At 42.4% G+C, this 20,248-nt stretch overlaps 1 protein-coding gene across 1 annotated transcript in view; it reads left to right on the forward strand.

Moving 5' to 3' along the window:
* rundc3b (RUN domain containing 3b) overlaps window positions 1–20,248 on the forward strand; it is a 76,757-nt gene that overhangs the window by 29,793 nt on the left and 26,716 nt on the right. Inside the window, exon 3 of the mRNA XM_080210629.1 lies at window positions 15,487–15,620. Coding sequence (XP_080066755.1) covers window positions 15,487–15,620 — 134 coding nt within the window. The remainder of the gene's footprint in view (window positions 1–15,486; window positions 15,621–20,248) is intronic.

The following is a 20,248-nucleotide window of genomic DNA, read 5'->3' on the forward strand; positions in this document are numbered from 1 at the left end:
ATGAACTGGAGCTGCACATCATTCAATTGGATAGTCCTTGAGTGTTATCTGGGTTTACTTTTAATCTAAACCTGTCATTTGTTCATCCAGCAGAAGGGATTCTTCAGTTATAGGCAGTAAAATGGAATAAAACTTACTCCAACTTGTAAATCAAAAAAAAGTTAAAGAAACATCATTTACTTCAACACTTTCCGCCTCACCCTGAGCCATCCCAAGCTCTTTAACAATTCCAACAGGATTTTATTTAAACTGAGTCAGCTGATTAGGTGACCACCACGTTATTTTGTCATTGGTTACTAAGTTTATTGGCTCAGCTGACCCTTGCAGTTTGTTACCATTGGATCTGTTGTAGTGTGATCAATGTTATCATAGGTTACATTCTAACATCATTTGCACATAGCAAAGAGCAAGAGGGTAGCCTGAGAGAGGGTTAGCCCATTCAAGGACAAGGGAGGGAATCTATGCGTGGAGACAGAGGAAATAGGCGAGGTATTAAATGAGTACTTTGTGTCAGTATTCACCAAAGAGAAGAACTTGGTAGATTGAGTCTGGGAAAGGATATGTGGATAGTTTGAGTCATGTTGAGATCAAAAAGGAGGTGGTACTGGGATTCCTGAGAAACATTAAGGTAGACGAGTCCCCAGGGCCAGATGGGCTATACCCCAGAATACTGAGAGAGGCAAAGGAGGAAATTGCTGGGGTCTTGAGAGAAATCTTTGTGTCCTCGCTGGCTACAGGGGAGGTCATGACATGGAGATGCCGGCATTGGACTGGGGTAAACACAGTAAGGTTAAAGTCCAACAGCTTTATTTGGTAGCACAAGCCACTAGCTTTTGGAGCGCTGCTCCTTCATCAGGTAAGTGGGAATTCTGTTCACAAACAGGGCATATAAAGACACAACCTCAATTTATAAAACAATGGTTGGAATGCAAATCTTTGCAGGTAATCAAGTCTTAAAGGTACAGACAATGTGAGTGGACAGAAGGTTAAAGAGATGTGTGTAGTCTCCAGCCAGGACAGCTAGTGAAATTTTGCAAGCCCAGGCATGTTGTGGGGGTTACAGTGTGACATGAACCCAAGATCCCGGTTGAGGCTGTCCTCGTGTGCACAGAACTCGGCTATCAGTCTCTGCTCAGCAACTCTGTGTTGTCGTGTGTCGTGAAGGCTGCCTTGGAGAACACTTACCGGACACAAAGTACTCATTTAATATCTCACCAATTTCCTTTGGCCCCATGCGTAGATTCACTCTCCCTGGCTACCATCTTGCTCTTTATATATGTATAAAAAGCCTTGGGACTTCTCTTGATCCTGCTGGTCATGCTTTTTTTGATACCCCTTTTAGCCCTCCTTACACCTTGCTTAAGTTTCTTTCTACTTTCCTTGTATTCCACACTTGCTTCGTGTTTTCCTAGTGTCCTAGCTTTGAGAAATGCTTCCTTTTTCTCTTTGAGTAGGCTCACAATATCTCTTGTTATCCAAGGTTTCCCAAAACCTGCTATACTTATCCTTCATCCTTACAGGAATGTGCTGGTCCTGTTAAATGGATAAATGTCTGGTTTGAGAAATTGATGCATTCTTCATTTAAGCTTGCATGTAATACTGAATTTTCCTTCCCTTTCCCATTACTACCCCAATTCTGGGCAGCTTAAGAAAGCAAACTCTAGCCACTAGAATTTAAGCTGATTGTCATGTTGCCACTTTCCTTGGATTTGTTTCATAACTCAAATGGGCTGGATCATTAGAAGAATCTAATTGCGTTCTCTATTCTTGACCTGTAGACCCTATTACTGCTAAATGGACAGATGTCTGGTTTGAGAAATTGATATATTCTTCATTAAGCTTGCCTGTATCCTTGGAGACTGAGTAACTAGCTCAGTAATGAGAGGGGTTCTGGCTGACTGTTCAGACAGTCTCTGGATTCTATTTGAAGTCTTTGAACCCGGATAGTTAATCTTAGAAATTAATCAGTGTATCCATTTCATGTTGGTTTTAAAAGGTGTTTAAATTTTAAAATGATTATGTTTAAATTAGTGTAAAAAGATTGAACCTGCAGACGCAAACCCGCTGCAGCATAAGATTGGGATTCTTGTATGCTACTTGTACTATAACTGAACAGTTATAAGAAAACGAAACAGTTAATATGAAGAAGCTGAGAAATCCGACATGAATATATATGTACTCTGATCGTGTACACAGAGCTGTATACACCAGTTTTAATAATCCACAAAATATCCAATAGAGTATTTACAGCTCAGTAACTTGTCCTGGTTAGAATTTTGACCATAAGATGATATGTTGACCAGCATGTCTTCACACATAGAATTTTAGTTTCAAATGCACCACCAGGTTCTCCAATACCTGCCTAAACCTATGAATCAGGTTATCCAACATGATCTCTGCTCACTGTTAGAATGAATGAGGTCTTCTTGCATTTTTAAGATGGCACAAGAGATGGAAAATTATGGAAAATTATGGATACACAGAGACGCTCTAGTTATTAGCACTACTGGCCTCTGCCACTTGGCTCTTTGAGCCTGTTCTGCCATTCAATAACATAGTGACTGGTTTGACTATAACCTGCTGCCTACTCTGATTAAACACAGGGATAAAAAGTTATCAAGAATCTATTGACCTCCGCCTTGTTAACATTCAAAGACTTGCTTCTGCTGTATTTTGTGGAAGGGAGCTCCAAAGACTCACTACCCTCCTGAGAGAAAAAAATGCCTTGCACCTGTTTCTTTAATGGGGGTCACTATTTTTTTTAAAAAAAGAATGACTCCTAAAGGAGTCATTGCAGTGACCCTGTGTTGTGGGGTATTTCGAAGTGGCCAATATTATCTTTAACTACAGATAATGCAAAACTCGCGAGGTAGGTATCTCTGCATAATGACATAACATTTATTTAAAATAAGAACATAACAAGTAACTGCTAGCAGGTCACTGAGAGGGTTAGATAGCTCTGGAATAGAGTGACAGAACTGTTCTGCTGAATCTAACCTTTGCAATCAAAAACAGATCAATTATAGATTTTATTGATTATTCTACCCCATATTAGTTTAAATAATTTGCATTCAGCATACATACATCAATAATGATCCCTGACATGTTCTTCAGCCCAATTGCATTTTACCATTTAGCATAATATTTCATTTGTCCATTTAATCCGGACACTGACTCCTAGCTTGGCTGAACTAATTCCTCTGTTGCTAAGTTACAATAGATGCTCATCATAGAAGTCAAAGAGAACATTCCCACTGGCTCACTGCCAAATTGAATAGACATAGGATCCTGCGTCCAGGTGCATACCTATTCTGTGTCTGGGCAATGAATGTCCCTGTTCATGCAGTTGCAAAATATGTTCCCTCCCCAGAAACTTTCTGAATTCTGCTAAATGCTATGGTTCCCAGGCCTTTGGCTCTGAACTTTTCATTTTTACCATCATCTGTTATGAAAACCTGTTTTTGGCTGAAGTGAACAATGATTCATACAATACTTAAAATACATTTTAAAATATAAGTAATAGTTTAAAATCATAATTACTTGTTTGATTCTCTTAATGTCTTTATACATGTGTAAACCATTTGATATGTTAGCTTATTAACTTTGTTTCAAAAATCATTTAACTTTTACTGGTAGTACTGCCAGTGCCTTACGTATCCTGCCTAAAAGGGGATGAGGGGTGGACAATGGAAAGTTCCATTGACCTTCAGGATTTTACGGTTTTGGGATGAGTGAGGCCATAAAATCCCTCCCTTTATCTTCATTGGAGTAAAGTTAGAGGAGATTAAATTTAAAATTGTAACATTATATAAGATTTTGATGGTGTGCATAAGGAAAGATTGGCTTCCAATGAGTAATAACAATGGTGGCTCATCGATTGATGTTAGCCACTGAGGTGAGGAGAATAGTTGGTATTTTTGAGTGTGTGGATATAATTTGGAATGTTGTCAGAGGAGATGGGGTAGGAAAAAGTGGTAATGGGGGAAGTACGGTGAGGAGTTTAAAATCAAATGTCTCGGGTGGGTGGAGATGGTTAGGGAGAGAATGAAAGGAGCAGGAAGAGACTGGAGGATAAATGGAGAGTGGATGAGAATCTTCAAGAGAGAATTAAAACTGTGGCAGACACCTTGCTTTTGCAGGAGAAAAAGAAGTTGGCAGAGCCTTTATATGTACCAGGTTGGATATGAATAACTTGCACTAAGATAATCCTTCAATGCAATTTGTGATGCATTGGATAAGCCAATGGTTCAAATGTGGCAGTAGGCCATGACAGTATTAACTCCACCTATAGAGAGCAACCTAGCTGCCTGTTAGTGAGTGACTGGATAGACAAGGATTAGGCACTCGTCCTGCAGTTTGGATGAAAACGTGGTTGATGTTGGAAATAGGGCCCACAGTCTTTTTATTGGTAGAATTGCTCAGCTGAAACTTTGTATGATACCAAACTGCGGTAAACACATTGTGATGTGGAAGGAGGGAAGTTGACAAAAGAAATGTGGGAGAAGATGCTTCAGCCTTAAGCACCAAATCTTTATCAACCAGCAATGAAGACAGTAATGAACTAAATAATAAGTGTATACTCCAAGTAAAAAATGTGAAAAAAAATGTCTTGCATAATAACTGTAATCATATGAAGGGGAATCTATGGAAAGCTGTTGAAATTATCTGTGGTTTCAAGGACATTCTTAGTTAAACATTCCAAGCAGTTTTCTCTTCTAAAATAAATAATTGAATTTTAAGTGGATTTGGACGTAGCTTTGGGTGCAGGTGGGTATATAAAGTTGTCAATATGTTGGAAAGATGGTTCCAATCTGCTGACTTCACGTTTGACACCAATGTATGAGTTTTCACACCCACAATTTCCTGGAAGAAACATAAACACATAGAAAAAAACTACAGCACAAACAGGCCCTTTGGCGCACAAATTGTGCCGATCATATGCCTACCTACTAGGCTTATCTATAACCCCCAATCCTATTAAGTCCTATGTACTCATCTAGAAGTTTAGAGGCACCTTGAGAAGAATTGTTTGATAGAGCAGACGCAGCACGGATTTGTTAAGGGGAAGTCGTGTCTGACGAATTTATTGGAATTCTATGAGGATGTGACTAGTGCGGTGGACGGAGGGGAACCGGTGGATGTGGTGTTTCTTGATTTTTCAGAAGGCGTTTGATAAGATGCTGCATAAAAGGTTGCTTCAGAGGTTAGGGGGCATGGAGGTGGGGTAAGGTGTTAGTGTGGATAGAGGATTGGTTGCCTAATGGGAGGCAGAGAGTTGGTATCAATGGGTGCTATTCTGATTGGCGGTTGGTGACTAGTGGAGTGCCCCAGGGATCGGTGCTGGGGCCTCAACTATTTACCATTTATATAGATGATCTGGAGGAGGGGGCTGAGTGTAGGGTATCGAAGATAAGTGGAAAAGCAAATTGTGCGGAGGGTGTGGAAAGTCTGCAGAGGGATCTAGATAGGCTAAGTGAGTAGGTGAGGACCTGGCAGATGGAGTACAATGTTAGCAAGTGTGAGGTTATCCACTTTGGCAGGAATAATAGTAGGAGGGACGACTATTTAAAGGGCGAAAAGCTGCAGCATGCTACGGTGCAGAGGGACCTGGGGGTCCTTGTGCATGAGTCGCAAAAACCCAGTCTGCAGGTGCAGCAGGTGATCAGGAAGGCAAATGGGATGCTGGCCTTTATAGCGAGGGGGATTGAATATAAAAGCAGGGAGGTCTTGCTGCAACTGTACAGGGCAATGGTGAGGCCGCAGCTGGAGTACTGTGTGCGGTTTTGGTTGCTGCACTTGCGCAAGGATATTTTGGCCTTGGAGGGAGTGCAGAGGAGGTTCACTAGGCTGATACCGGAGATGAGGGGGTTGGACTATTAAGAGAGGCTGAATAGACTGGGTTTGTACTCGTTGGAGTTTAGAAGGATGAGGGGGGATCTTATTGAGACGTGTAAGATAATGAAGGGGATGGATAGGGTAGAGGTAGAGAGATTCTTCCTGTTCAGAAAGGACAGCAGGACTAGAGGGCATGCCTCAAGATAAAGGGGGGGCGGTTTAGAACGGAGTTGAGGAGGAACTTCTTCACTCAAAGGGTGGTGAATCTCTGGAATTCTCTGCCCGTTGAAGTGGTGGAGGCTGCCTTGCTAAATATTTTTAAGACACGGGTAGATAGGTTTTTGGTAGGCAAGGGGATTAAGGGTTATGGGGAGAGGGCGGGAAAGTGGAACTGAGCCACGACAGATCAGCCATGATCTTATTGAATGGCGGGGCAGGCTCGAAGGGCTAGATGGCCTACTCCTGCTCCTATTTCTTGTGTTCTCTTAAAAGACCCTATCGAATTTGCCTCCAGCACCGATGGCAGCCGATTCCACTCACCCACCACCCTCTGAGTGAAAAACCTACCACTGACATCTCCTCTGTACCTACTCCCCAGAAGGCAGCTTGTCCATTTTTTATGTATTAAATTACTCAATTACAACAACATTGACATACTTTTCTCTTTAACTTTTGGGTCAATGGGTTTCCCAAGTCTTTCTGAAAGTTATGAGTGAATCCAAGGCAAGTACGCAGTGGTAATTGCGAGGCTGAAGAATTCCAGGCAAAGATACCAATAAGGAATCAGTATTCACAGCTGCTTTCTTGCATGCTGGTAAGAAAAGGATTATTCACATAATTTTGCTGAGTGTGCTAATTACTCTAGCCATGGCAGAACACGTTATTTCAGTACTTTGTGATATCAGCTCTTCCTCACCTCGCGAGAGTTGGAGAGAGAATGGAAGAATTCAAACATGGTGAGTCCATTTTGAAAACCTGTCTGTGCATCACACATAATTGGCTACTTCTCAGTGATTCTGTTCAATGACACAGCCTCCATGGTATAGCATCTGTGTCTAACTGAGCAGAGTTTGAAATGGGCTGTATTTTTTAATTCCAGACTCTCCTCCATCTGCTCTTACTCACTTGCTAAATGTGAGTCACCAGGTGAAAACACAACTATCTGTCAGTCTGCTCCTGTCAATGTGCGCGTATCTGAGCTTGTACACAGTGTGTATGGTTCCTGTGATGGTGCACACAGAGAACAAATGAGCTCCTTTTGAGGGCTCATCAGTGAGATAAAGGACACAAATTAGTACTGGCAAGGTATAATTCTATTACATAATGGGGCGGTAAGGTGGCACAGTCGTTAGCATTGCTGTCTCACAGCGCCAGGGACCCGGGGTTCAATTCCAGCCTCAGTTCACTGTCTGTGTGGAGTTTGCGCATTCTCCCCATATCCGCATGGGTTTCCTACCACATTCCAAAGATGTGCAGGTTAGGTCGATTGCCCATGATAAATTGACCTGTAGTGCCGGAGGGATTAATGGGGTAAATGCATGAGGTTACGGGGATAGGGCCTGAGTGGGATTATGGTCAGTTGCAGACTTGATGGGCCGGATGCACTGTAGGGATTCTATGACATGGGCTTCACTGGCTAGGCCAGCAGTTTTATTGCCCTTGATAAGATGGTGGTGAGCGGCAGGACACTGCATAAGGATGAGGACAAATGCCAATGATAGACAAATAACTGGAGGTTTCGGTTTGTGCATTGAAAGAGAAGCAGAAGTGCTGGAGCCTGAACAGGCAGTGGGTGAAGGTATGTAATACACATAATGGGATGTAGGCGCCACTGTATTCACCTTTTGACTTGTTAGGCAGAATGCTTCTGAAAGATTTCTTCTCCCAAAAACAAAATATAACTTAGTCATATTAGGGAAGATCAACAAAAGTTTGGACAAAGAGTTAAGTTTTAAAGGGCATCCAAAGGAGGAAATGGAATTAGAAAGGTTTAAGAATGAAATTCTAGAATTTGGGGCCCATGCAGTTGAAGGTATAGCCACCAATGGTGCAATGATTGAAATCAAGGATGTTTAAGATGCCAGAATTAGAGTAGCACAGATATGAGTTGTAGGGCAAGAGGGGATTACAGAGATATGGAAGCAGAGGCCCTACCATGGAGGGTTTTAAAACCAAGGATGAGAATTTGAAAAGAGAGGTGATATTTAACCAGGTGCCAATCATAGATCAGTGAGCACAGGCATGATGTTTGAATGCGATTTGTTGTGAGTTAGGAGTTGGACAGCAGACTTCTGAAAGGGCTCCAGTTTAGGGACGGTAAAACATGGGAGGCAGGCCTAGAGTGTGTTAGAAGACCTAGACAAAAGTTTCAGCAGCAGATAAGCTGAAGCAAGGGTGGAGTCGGGCCTTGTTTCAGAGGTGGAAGTAGGTAGTCTTAGTAATGGCATGAATATGTGGCTAGAAGATCAATTGGGGTCAAATATTTGACACCATGGGCCCGATTTTTACCATTTTTATTCTAAGTGCTGAATCTGGGCTTAATTCAGACCTGATTTCGAAATCTGCTTTCAGGCACCATACACACTCAGCCTGGAAAAAAAATCATGGGTCCGATTCGCGCTGTGGGCGGGGCTTAGCGCAGCCCAAATGATTGGAGCTCTGAACTGCACATGTGCAGTTAGAAAAAAAAATTTGAAGAGGCGCACCCGTGTCAGGTCGATCCCGGGCCGCAGAAAGCGGAGAGTGAAAAGCAGGAGCGATGGCCCCCCACAGACATCACCCCACCCCCACCCACATCTCTGTCCCCCTTATCAACCCCACCCACATCACTGTCCGCCTTATCCAGCCCCTCACTACCCACACACATCACTGTCCCCTTTATCAACCCTCCCCCTCACTACCCACACACATTGCTGTCCCCCTTGTCAACCCTCCCCCTCACTACCCACACACATCACTGTCCCCTTTATCAACCCTCCCCCTCACTACCCACACACATTGCTGTCCCCTTTATCAACCCTCCCCCTCACTACCCATACACATTGCTGTCCCCTTTATCAACCCTCCCCCTCACGACCCAGACCAATCGCTGCCTCTGCCCCCCTGGCCTCAGTCACTACCACCCACCCTGAGCCTGAGCCTGCATGTAGCTAATGCATTGGTCCTCGTGAACATAATTCACGGATGTATCATGATTGAATTTCCTATGAAATCTGTTTGATTTCACACTGAGATATGTAGCAGTCTGTCAATTTGTAAGGAAGAAACGGAAATTAGAATAAAAATGTATTTCCGCAGTGAAAAATATTTTAAACAGTGAAGTAGAAGCAAAAACATTGCGCACTCTGAGGGAGTCTTGTTTTAATAGATTGAAATCTAATCCACTTTTGTCATTCCTGACATTTTTATATTTTCATGAAGAAAATCAAATTCTGATATTCCTTTTTATCACAATTTTGGTCTTTGTTTTCATGCAAGGTCAAAATTGAAAGAGTCTGACTGTAAGCCTTCAAATGACCAAAAACTCAGCTTTTACTATGAATTTTCCAATAATCACTTAAATCTTATTTCAAATATTAGGGTCTGGCAATATTGCCTTTGATTTCTGTCAGCTGTATGCACATTATCTCCTATAAGCCATTAGTCGCGAAAATGTCAATTTAAAAAACACGACGCATAAAGGAAATTAAATAGTGATTGATATAATGAAATTTCAACTGTTATCCTTGTCTAATCTAATCGGCGCAGTTAAATTTTCCTCGTCGTCTGTAATGTTCTGGTGTAAGTTGGTTCTGTTGCATGCAAATTTAGCTTTGAATAGCTTGTTGCTGTCTATCTGAACATAAGCCATTTGCCTCTCATCGGAAAAAGATACAAAAGTCTGAAGTCACGTACCAACCAACTCGAGAACAGCTTCTTCCCTGTTGCCATCGGACTTCTGAATGGATCTACCTTTATATTAGGTTGATCTCTCTCTCTACACTCTAGCTATGACTGTAACACTACTCTCTGCCCCCTCTCCTTTCCTTCTCCATGAGCTGTATGCTTTGTCTGTATTACACGCAAGAAACTATACTTTTCACTGTATCCCAATACATATGACAATAAATCAAATCAAATCAAATTCCGTTGTTGAACTTGAATTAAAAATGTTAACTGCACGGTTTTCTTCCTTTTATGGTTTCAAGCCTTTCTATTTTTTTCTCCCAGATTTCCTCCCCTTTCTTATCACAATGTGAATTGGTGGCTGAGTTTTTTTGTATAAACCCTGACTAAGAAAAAGATGTAGGAATATGTGCAATGTTTTTAACCCAGTTTTGTGAAGGTCAGATGAACAATCATTTATTCATCCTGATGGGGCATCAATGAATGAACATCTTTGGATTTTATCTGAAGTTCCTTTCCATCAGAGACAGTAAATTAATTATTTTAAATCAAGGCTTCTACAGAGAGAGTAGAGTTTCAGAAGAATGATTAAGCAATTATATGTCAGTAAGGATGTGAACACACTGGAGGGGGTGCAGAGGAGATTCACCAGGATGCTGCCTGGGATGAAACATTTATGAAGAGAGGTTGGATAGGCTTGGGTTGTTTCCATTGGAGCAGAGAAGACTGAGGGGCAACCTGATTGAGGTGTTCAAGATTGAGGGCCATGAACAGGGTGGATAGGGAGCGGCTGTTCCCCTTAGTTCAGGGGTCAGTTACGAGGGCACACTAGCTAAAAGTGAGGGATGGGAGATGAGGGAGGATTTGAGGAAAAACCTTTTTACTCCAGAGGATGGTAACAGTCTGGAATGCACTGTCTGGGATGGTGGTGGAAGCGGGATGCCCCTCATCCTTTAGAATGTACCTGGATGAGTACGTCGTGCACCAAAACATTCAAGTCTATGGGCTAAATGCTGGCAAGTGGGATTAGGTGGGCAGGTCAGGGCAATTCATGCATCAGTGCAGACTTAGTGGGCCGAAGGGCCTCTTCTGCACTTGTAATAATGTGATTCTGTGATTGTGATTCTGTGAACTCTCTGCATAGTTTTCAGGCATTCATCTTTTAACTTGCTTCCGTTTTGACTCCTGTGAGTGAAGTTGATTGATTGGCTGGAAATGTAAGACTACAGCAATCAGTTTTCAACTGAGGGAGAATGTTCCCTTGATTGCTGGTTTAATGCTTGTGTTGCAATTTCATTCTAATTTGACTGTTGCTTTTGAGCAGCTATACCACTCTCTATTCTCACATTTATGTTATGGAGTGTGGTTTTTATACTTCTGTTTTTAGCCAGTATCCAGATCAAGGACTCATTTGTGATCCTTTGATGCATTTCAGCCCTTCATGGATTCAGAACTTCATAAACATGTTCAACTCTTTACCACCTTTCTAGGAAAGGAGCTTAAGATGTTAAGTCAAAGTTACACTGTGGTGAATAAACCATTGTGCTTTTTTTCCATTTTGCTTAACAGTAACAATTAATTTAAAGGCGATTGTCTTATGTGCCCCCCTTTCTGATCATTCAGTCACTGCTTCTTTTTTTTGTATTTTTATTCCAATTCAATCAAATCAAGTCCAATTCAGAGTCTTGAGACATTCCTGATCCAAGCTGACAACACAGGGCTCTCACCTCCTGTCTTGGGCTTGATCTACATGATTCAAGCTGATTGGAGTAGGCATTGCACCTCCTCCAAGACTTGATCTCATTTGCATCTTAGCCAAACGGCCAAGACGCTGCTTTTAAAAATTGCTTCAAAAATGAAGCTAAACTGTAACCTGATGACTGCAACCAAGCACAGCATGTCGATACTGCACTTGATCTTAGCCAAAAGGCCGAAAGTGCTTTTAGCACTTTTACTTATGCCAGTATTCTGACACTCTTATGCTCTTAAGTGATGCCCTTAGTTGGTTTACTAAACTACATTGATTTCCTTGAATGTTGTCATCTGTTTATTATGCTTCCACTAACAGAAGGGAGAGACAAATTTGAGGGAAGTCCTTGATATCCACTACATAATTTTAACATTAATGAGATTATGGGCACCCTGAAGAAGAGGACTACCAGGGTGGCCATCAGTGAAAATCCAAATCTGCTTGTGCAGAACATCTTCAGAGTGGAAGAGAAGGTAAGGGCAGCATGGTGGCACAGTGGTTAGTGCTGCTGCCTCACAGCTCCAGGGATCTGGGTTTGATTCCAGACTTGGGTGACAGTCCGCATGTTCTCCCCATGTCTGTATGGGTTTCCTTCAGATGCTCCAGTTTCCTCCCACAGCCCAAAGATGTGCAAGTTAGGTAGATTAGCCATGCAAAATTGCCCCTTAATGTTTGATAGATTAACCATGGGAAATATGTGGGGTTACAGGGAAAGGCTGGGGAGGAGGGTCTGGGTAAGATACTCTGTCAGAGAGCTGGTGCAGACTTGGGCTGATTGCACTTAGGAATTCTACAATCCTATTCTATGAATGAATGGACTTGTATGAGATCCTTACTTTATATTCTTTTGCAGGCTCGATGGGTAATGTTGATTACTTGTAGGAATGAATATATTTTAACTTACGCACTTTTAGTTGATTGAAATCAGTTCTACAACAGTATCTTCATCACTCAGCAGCCCTTCTTGTGGAAAGCATGAGGAATATAACTTATAGCTACTGGAGAATGCCACTCCATTACAGTTTATAGTCAGGTTCTCCAGTGCCTCTGTGTATGATTTTCATATCATTTGTTCAATTGTTACAGTCCCCCTTTAAGGGACTGTTGATTTGTTTACTGGTTAATTAGTTTATTCTTTCATTCTTTAAAAGAGTATAAAGAGATACTCATTGACACTGGTGGGTATGTTTAGGAGCTATGCAAAATTGTAATGTCTCACATTGTGAATAAATCAAAAACTGAGCAAAGACTGACTTCAGATCTCTTTCATTAACTGGCTATAAGAAGTTTAGCACTGCAAGACACAGACCCAGATTTTCATGAAATCAGGCCAAATTGAGAGACATTTAAAAATGGCGGACAGGACCAAATTCCAGGATTTCCACCCACGTTACAATTTCCGTCAATTTTGCAGGCATAGGGCAAAGGTCTGGGTAACAAGTCCACATGCACTCCCACAGTAACTGGTGGACATTTCAGACCCCTGCTATTTTGATGGAGTTGAGCCTGTTCTGTTGAGACGTGTGGTTCATTTCAGAGGAAGCCTGAACAGTGGGATTCCTAATTCCAAATTGAGAATTAATGACGCATTGAGGTATGTCTCAGAACTTCCTGTTAAGGAAAATAACTTTAACATTCTAGCAAAGACGCCATTGTAGCAACTTATTTCTTATGTATAATATATTCTTGAACAATATGAGCTAAATGTGTCTTATACTTCAGATGCTTATCTGAAAGCCTTATCTAACCCTAACCCTTTCCACTTCAAGGTTTGTGAATCCAGCAATGGGAGAAAAGTTCATTCTAAAAGCCTTAAATTCCATTTGCCAGCTGATTTAATCCGTATTGCCAAACTCCATTTTTAAAAAACCTTCTAATGCACTGCAAACAAAATGTTGAAGGATTGGTATGGGGTTGGAAATTGACAAGTAGGATTGCCAACTGGGATTAAATGTATTCCTGGAGGTTTCATCACATGACTTATCCCAAGGCTCCAGCCATTTGTTGGCCAACACCTCTCTCCTCGTGATGCACAGCCTTCCTACACCAATTGGAAAGCAAAAAGACTCATTATGCAGTTGGGTGGTGCTTGGCTGTCAGCCAAAAACAGCCTTTCCCCCATTTCCAATACTTTTATATCTGGTAAAGTGCAATTTTCAAAGAAAATCCCATTATTCAGTCTAAAGATGTGCAGGTTAGTTGGATTGGCCATGCTAAATTGTTCCTCAGTGTCAGAGGAACTAGTTAGTGCAAATGCATGGGGGAATGGAGATAGGGCCTGGGTGGGATTGTGGTCAGTGTAAACTCGATGGCCAAATGGTGGCCTCCTGCAGAGGTATGATTCCATGAAAATGACAAAAATAAAATAATAAAAGTGTCCTGGAGACTCCAGCTCAATCCTGAGGGCTGGTAACCCTAATAAGTGTTGCACCCACCCTTGGGACATAACACTTGTGCAACACATATTAATTTAGCAGTAGAATGACCTGCACTTGGTCTGCACAAACATGGGGCCGATTTCACTGCTGGACATCCAATACAGGAATTAACACTCCAATTTTTAAGAGCCTAAAAGTCTTTGAAGGACCACGTTGAAAAAGTAATCAAAGCTTGCACCGTTCATGATCTGTGGATGCAAACTACCACCACGCTGGCCCTGGACCTTACTGAATGCCAGTGGGGCAGCAAACCTCATGTTGATGCCTTCACTCAAGGGAGTTGCTTGCAAAGGCATTGCCAAAGCCGACAGCTTACAGTATGTAGCTTAATAAAGCCTGAGGACTAATTTTTATCGATAATCACACCTCTTGACTGACTTGCATACTGTACTCGGCATGGAACACTGTATTTGAGCCTGAAAATGGTGCAGCCTAATTTGTAGGCCACTAACTGGTAATCTAAAAAGATGTTGGTGGAATTCTCCCAGAATTCAAAATGGCAACTAAGTTATTCTCTCAGGCAGTAAATTGTGTATAAAAGGAAAATAACCTAAGTAGGAACTTGTTTTGGCTAATACCTCATGTTTTGAAATGTAAGTGTAAATCTTGAATTATGTTGTCCGGAATGGGAATTTTGAGTAGAGAGAATTGCGGAATAAACATTGTCTAAACTTTTGGATTTGGAGAAATTTGTTCTTCTTATTTAACCACAGATTATCTTAAATTTTTTTTCTGCTCTCCACATCCATTGTGAATAATCTAATGAAATATCGGGGGTTGTATCAGTTTGTCTAACTGTTCTATATTTGGGATGAAAGTACATTAACATTCAAGTGCTCACTGACTATGTTCATTATTCAGACTGTCAGGCTTGCAGTATATTGATACTTTGCGAATGCAACGCAGACTGAGCACATTAATGGAAATGTACTGACCCAAGGATGACCCAATTCTTAAAATGTCAAAAGACTGTTCAGTGCGATCAGCCATGATTGCATTGAATGGCACAGCAAGCTCAGGGGCTGTCTAGTCTACAAAAGCAAAATACTGCAGGTATTGGAATCTGAAATCAAGGCAGGAAATGATGTAGGGTGGCACAGTGGTTAGCGCTGCTACCTCTCAGCACTGGGGACCTGGGTTCGATTTCCGGCTTGGGTCACTTGTGGAGTCTGCATGTTCTCCCCGTGTGCTCCTGTTTCCTCCAACTGTCTAAAAGACATGCTGATGCATGTGTCATGCTAAATTCTCCCTCGATGTAGCCGAACAGACACCAGACCTTGATGACTAGGACATTTTCACAGTAACTTTGTTGCAGTGTTAATATAAGCCTGCTTGTGACACTAATTAATAAATAACTATCCGACAGATCAGGCAGCATCTGTGTAAAGTTAGTACTTCAGGTTGATGGTGACCCTTTATTTAAATTAAAGAAAGATGGTAATTTAATTGGTATTAATTGCTCTGAATTCAATGTTTTGAATCTGCCTTGGAAAAATCTTTGTTTTGTTTCAAAGTGAAGTTACTGATTTTGTAGATTGTTATTTTTATTTGTTTTGGTCTTCTACTTCTGTGTTGCAGGTCAAATAAATTGGTTTGGTTATGAAAGTCCTCGAAGCTTCTGGGACTTCATCCGTGTGGCGTGCAGTAAGGTTCCTCATAACTGCATCAGTAGCATTGAAAACATGGAGAATGCCAGCTCATCGAGGGCAAAGGTTAGTAATTGGTTCTATCTTGGCATTGGTTTCATGGTCTGTGAACATTAACTGATGGCGTGCTATCAAGGGCTGTTTTTGTACTCTGCAGGTCTCACAGTAATACTGTCATTTCCTAATGGGTAGGTTTCACTCAGCCAGTGGCAATCCAAAAGTGCCAGGGATGAGATCCTGGATGGATTTGAAGATGAGATAAAGGATTTTAGCCTCCGTTTTAATCTGGATGTTGTGTTGTATGTGTAAGAAGGTTGAGTTTTTTTAATGGATTTACCCAGGCCGTTTTAATTCCCAGAGCTACTATTTGAGATCAGTGTCTCACCTAAAGGATGGAATTGAGATGAGGTGACTGGGAGCGAGGAGGTTAGCTCACAAATAGAGAAGGATTGTAGACAGTGTAAGAGGGAGGATAGACGGGTGATGGAGAAGGGGAGCGCTCAGACTGAAGGTCTGTGATGTGTCTGTTTTAACACCAGGAGTGTAATGAATAAAGTGGATGAGCTTAGAGCGTGGATTGCTGCTTGGGAATATGATGTGGTGGCCATTACAGAGACTTTGATGTCTCAGGGACAGGACTGGGTACTTCAGGTGCCGGGTTTTAGATGTTTCAGGAAGGACAGGGAGGAAGGCAAAAGAGAGGCGGGGGGAATGGCACTGTTGATCAGGAATAGTGTCACAGCTGTAGAGAAGGTGGACGCTGTGGAGGGATTGTCTAAAAGACCCCTGGATGAGTACATGGGATTTAATAGGATTTGAGGGTTATAGGTAGGGATATAATCAGCTCAACTTGTGAGCCAAAAGGCCTGTTTGTGCTGTAGTTTTTCTATGTTCTAAAATAGATGGAAACAATGTATGGGCTTGTGAGAGTGGGAATAGGGAGGAGAAACAAACAACTTTGGGATCCAAGCAAAGATTCACTGGTATCATATGGACCATCTCTAATCTGAAATGAAAATTGTATTGCGACACTAATGAAACCTTTGGTCTGTGACTTCAACATCTTAAATTGCCCTTATCTGTCTGTGGCAGGTGCCCAAGGTGCTGCTGGAATTGTACCAGCTAAAATGATAACGTGCACAAGCCAGTCGACAATATAGTGCAGATTCCTGGTTGCCGTCTTAAGTAACCACTTACCTTGTTCATGTTGGGTGGCCAGGATTAAAATTGAGCCTCTTAAAGTTAAAACATTTGGAATTGGTGTAGTTCAGCAAGTATGGGATACTATAGAGGGAGTTGTATTCTGGTCCAGCTGGAGTATATAAAAGAGGAAGGAAGGAGGGCATAAAAGAATTTGTGTCTGATTGTGAAAAAAACCTGGATATAGGTTTCTGTGGTGGAGGGGCTGAGGAGGAGGGGGGGGCGGTGGTCAACGTTTGTAGATGGGGGGGGAAAGAAAAGCAGTCTTGGTATGGATAAGGAAGCTCGATTCCAGGTTGAACAGGGTACCAAGTTTTCACTGGAGTAATTAGCTGGGGAACAGGACAGAATCAGTGAGAAGAAAGTGAAATTTACAATATGTTTAGGAAAAATGACTTATTTCATCTGATATTCAGGCGGAGGAAGTAGTGACTCATCTATGATTTTGATGATTGATGGGCAGCCTGATTGCGTGAATGTGGTTATGATGTTGACAGAAATAGTTTAAGTAGAACTGGGCCCCACCTTCAATATAGAAACTGTTTTTATGCCTGCAGGTTTCTCCTCTCTAGCACTAATCTTAAATCGTCCTCTCCTGCTCATTACTCCTTCCTCCTCTCCAATAACTCATGTAATGAACTCATGGCTTTTTTTGACACACAGATAAAGACTATCTGATCAGCTGCCTCTTGCCCACTGTGCCTAGCTTCCTTTAAGGCTATCCTTTGTACTATCTCTGAATTCAATTCTCTTTCTTTCTAGTTTGTTTCCTGTCTCCCTGTTGCATAATCCAAGCTCCTTTTGTCTGTGGGATCCACATCTTAACCCCCAGGCTCTCTCAGAATCATAAAAACTCAACAGTGTAGAAGGAGGCCATTCAGCCCATTGAGTCTGCACCGACAACAATGTCACACAGGCCCTATACCCATAAACCCACATATTTACCTTGCTAATCCCTCTTGCCTATACATACCGGGACACTAAGGAAGAATTTAGCATGGCCGATGCACCTAACTGTCACATCTTTGGACTGTGGGAAGAAATCGAAGCGCCCTGAGGAAACTTGCACAGACACAGTGATAATGTGCAAACTCCAGACAGATAGTAACCCAAGTCGGGAATCGAACCCAGATCCCTGGAGCTGTGAGACAGCAGTGCTAACCATTGTGCCACCTTGCCGCCCCATTACATTCCTATTAAACTGCTGACTGCTCAGCTTCCATTCCTGGCTGTCATAGAAACTGACATCGTTAATGGTTCTCTCGCTTTGGGTTCTGGCTCCTCTTCTTCAAAACTGCTGTCATCATCACCATCTCTCCCTCAGAAAAATAAATTTTGATCCTTCTATTTTTGCAAACTCACATCTTTAACCTCCCTTTCCTTTACAAAGTACCTGTATGTGTCGTCGCCTTCCAAATTATTTTTTATCCTTTTTATAGGACGTGGCCAGCATTTATTATCCAACCCTAATTGCCCTTGAGAAGGTAATGGTGAACTGCTGCAGTTCCTGTGGTGTAGGTACACACAGCATGGTGTTGCAGGAATCCAGGATTTTGACTCCGACAGTGAAGGAACAGTGATATAGTTAGAAACATAGAAAGTAGAAGCAGGAGTAGGCCATTCATCCCTTTTTTGAGCCTGCTCTGCCATTCATTTTGATTATGGCTAATCATTAAATTCAATATCCTGATTGCACCCCGCCCCGCCGCCCCCCCCATATCCTTTGATCCTTTTAGCCCCAAGAGCTATTTCTAATCTCTTCTTGAAATCTGGCAGCGTTTTGGCCTCAACTAACTTCTGTGAATGCCACACATTCACCATCCCCTGGGTGAAGAAATTTCTCCTCTCCCCAGTTCTAAAAGATTTACCACTTATCTTCAAACTATGGTGCCTAATTGTGGACTCCCTACACCATCAGGAACATTCATAGAATCGTAGAACAATTACAGCACAAACAGGCCCTTCGGCCCACAAGTTGCGCCGATCTTATCTCTACCTACTAGGCTTACCTATACCCTCAATCCTATTAAGTCCCGTGTACTCATCTAGAAGTCTCTTAAAAGACCCTGTCGAATTTGCCTCCACCACCACCACCGGCAGCCGATTCCACTCACCCACCACCCTCTGAGTGAAAAACTTACCCCTGACATCTCCTCTGTACCTGCTCCCCAGCACCTTAAACCTGTATCCTCTTGTGGCAGCCATTTCAGCCCTGGGGAAAAGCCTCAGACTCCACCTGATCAATACATCCCATCATCTTATACACCTCTATCAGATCCCCTCTCGTCCTTTGTCTCTCGAAGGAGAAAAGATCAAGCTCTCTCAACCTAACCTCATAAGGCATGCCACCCAATCCAGGTAACATCCTTGTAAATCTCCTCTGCACCCTTTCTATGGCTTCCGCATCCTTTCTATGGCTTCCACACCCTTCCTGTAATGAGGCGACCAGAACTGAGCACAGTACTCCAAGTGGGGTCTGACCAGGATCTTATACAGCCGCAGCATTACCTCCCGACTCCTAAACTCAATCCCTCGATTGATGAAGGCCAGTACACCATACGCCTCCTTAACCACATGCTCTACCTGCGAGGCTGATTTGAGAGTCCTATGAACCCAGACTCCAAGATCCTTCTGATCTTCCACACTGCTAAGAGTCTTACCCTTAATATTGTATTCCTTCATCCCATTTGACCTGTCAAAATGGACCACTACACGCTTATCCCAGTTGCAGTCCATGTGCCACTTCTCCGCCCAGTCTTGCATCCTATCTATGTCATGCTGCAACTTCTGACATCCCTCCAGACTATCCACAACACCTCCAACCTTCGTGTCATCAGCAAACTTACCAACCCATCCCTCCACTTCCTCATCCAGGTCATTTATAAAAATCACAAACAGCAAGGGTCCCAGAACAGATCCCTGGGGCACTCCACTGATGACCGACCTCCATGAAGAAAAAGATCCATCTACAACCACTCTCTGCCTTCTGCAGGCAAGCCAGTTCTGGATCCACAAAGCAACGTCTGCTTGGATCCAATGCCCTGTCACTTTCTCAATAAGCCTTGCATGGGGGACTTTATTGAATGCCTTGCTGAAGTCCATAAAAACCACATCCTCTGCTCTTCCTTTGTCAATGTGTTTAGTCACATTTTCAAAAAATCCATCCAGGCTCGTAAGACACAATCTGCCTTTAACAAAGCCATGCTGACTACTTTTGATCATACTATACTACTCTAAATGTTCATAAATCCTGTCTCTCAGGATCTTCTCGATCAACTTACCAACCACTGAGGTTAGACTCACCGGTTGATAATTTCCTGGGCTACCTCTATTCCCTTTCATGAATATAGGAACCACATCCGCAATCCTCCGGAACCTCTCCCGTCTCCATCGATGACACAAAGATCATCGCCAGAGGCTCTGCAATCTCTTCCCTTGACTCCCACAGTAATCTGGGGAACATCCCATCCTGTCCTGGCGACTTATCTAACTTG

Source organism: Carcharhinus amblyrhynchos, chromosome 2 (genome assembly GCF_965287045.1).
Source record: "Carcharhinus amblyrhynchos chromosome 2, sCarAmb.v2.hapA, whole genome shotgun sequence".
In the NCBI taxonomy this organism is placed as follows: domain Eukaryota; kingdom Metazoa; phylum Chordata; class Chondrichthyes; order Carcharhiniformes; family Carcharhinidae; genus Carcharhinus; species Carcharhinus amblyrhynchos.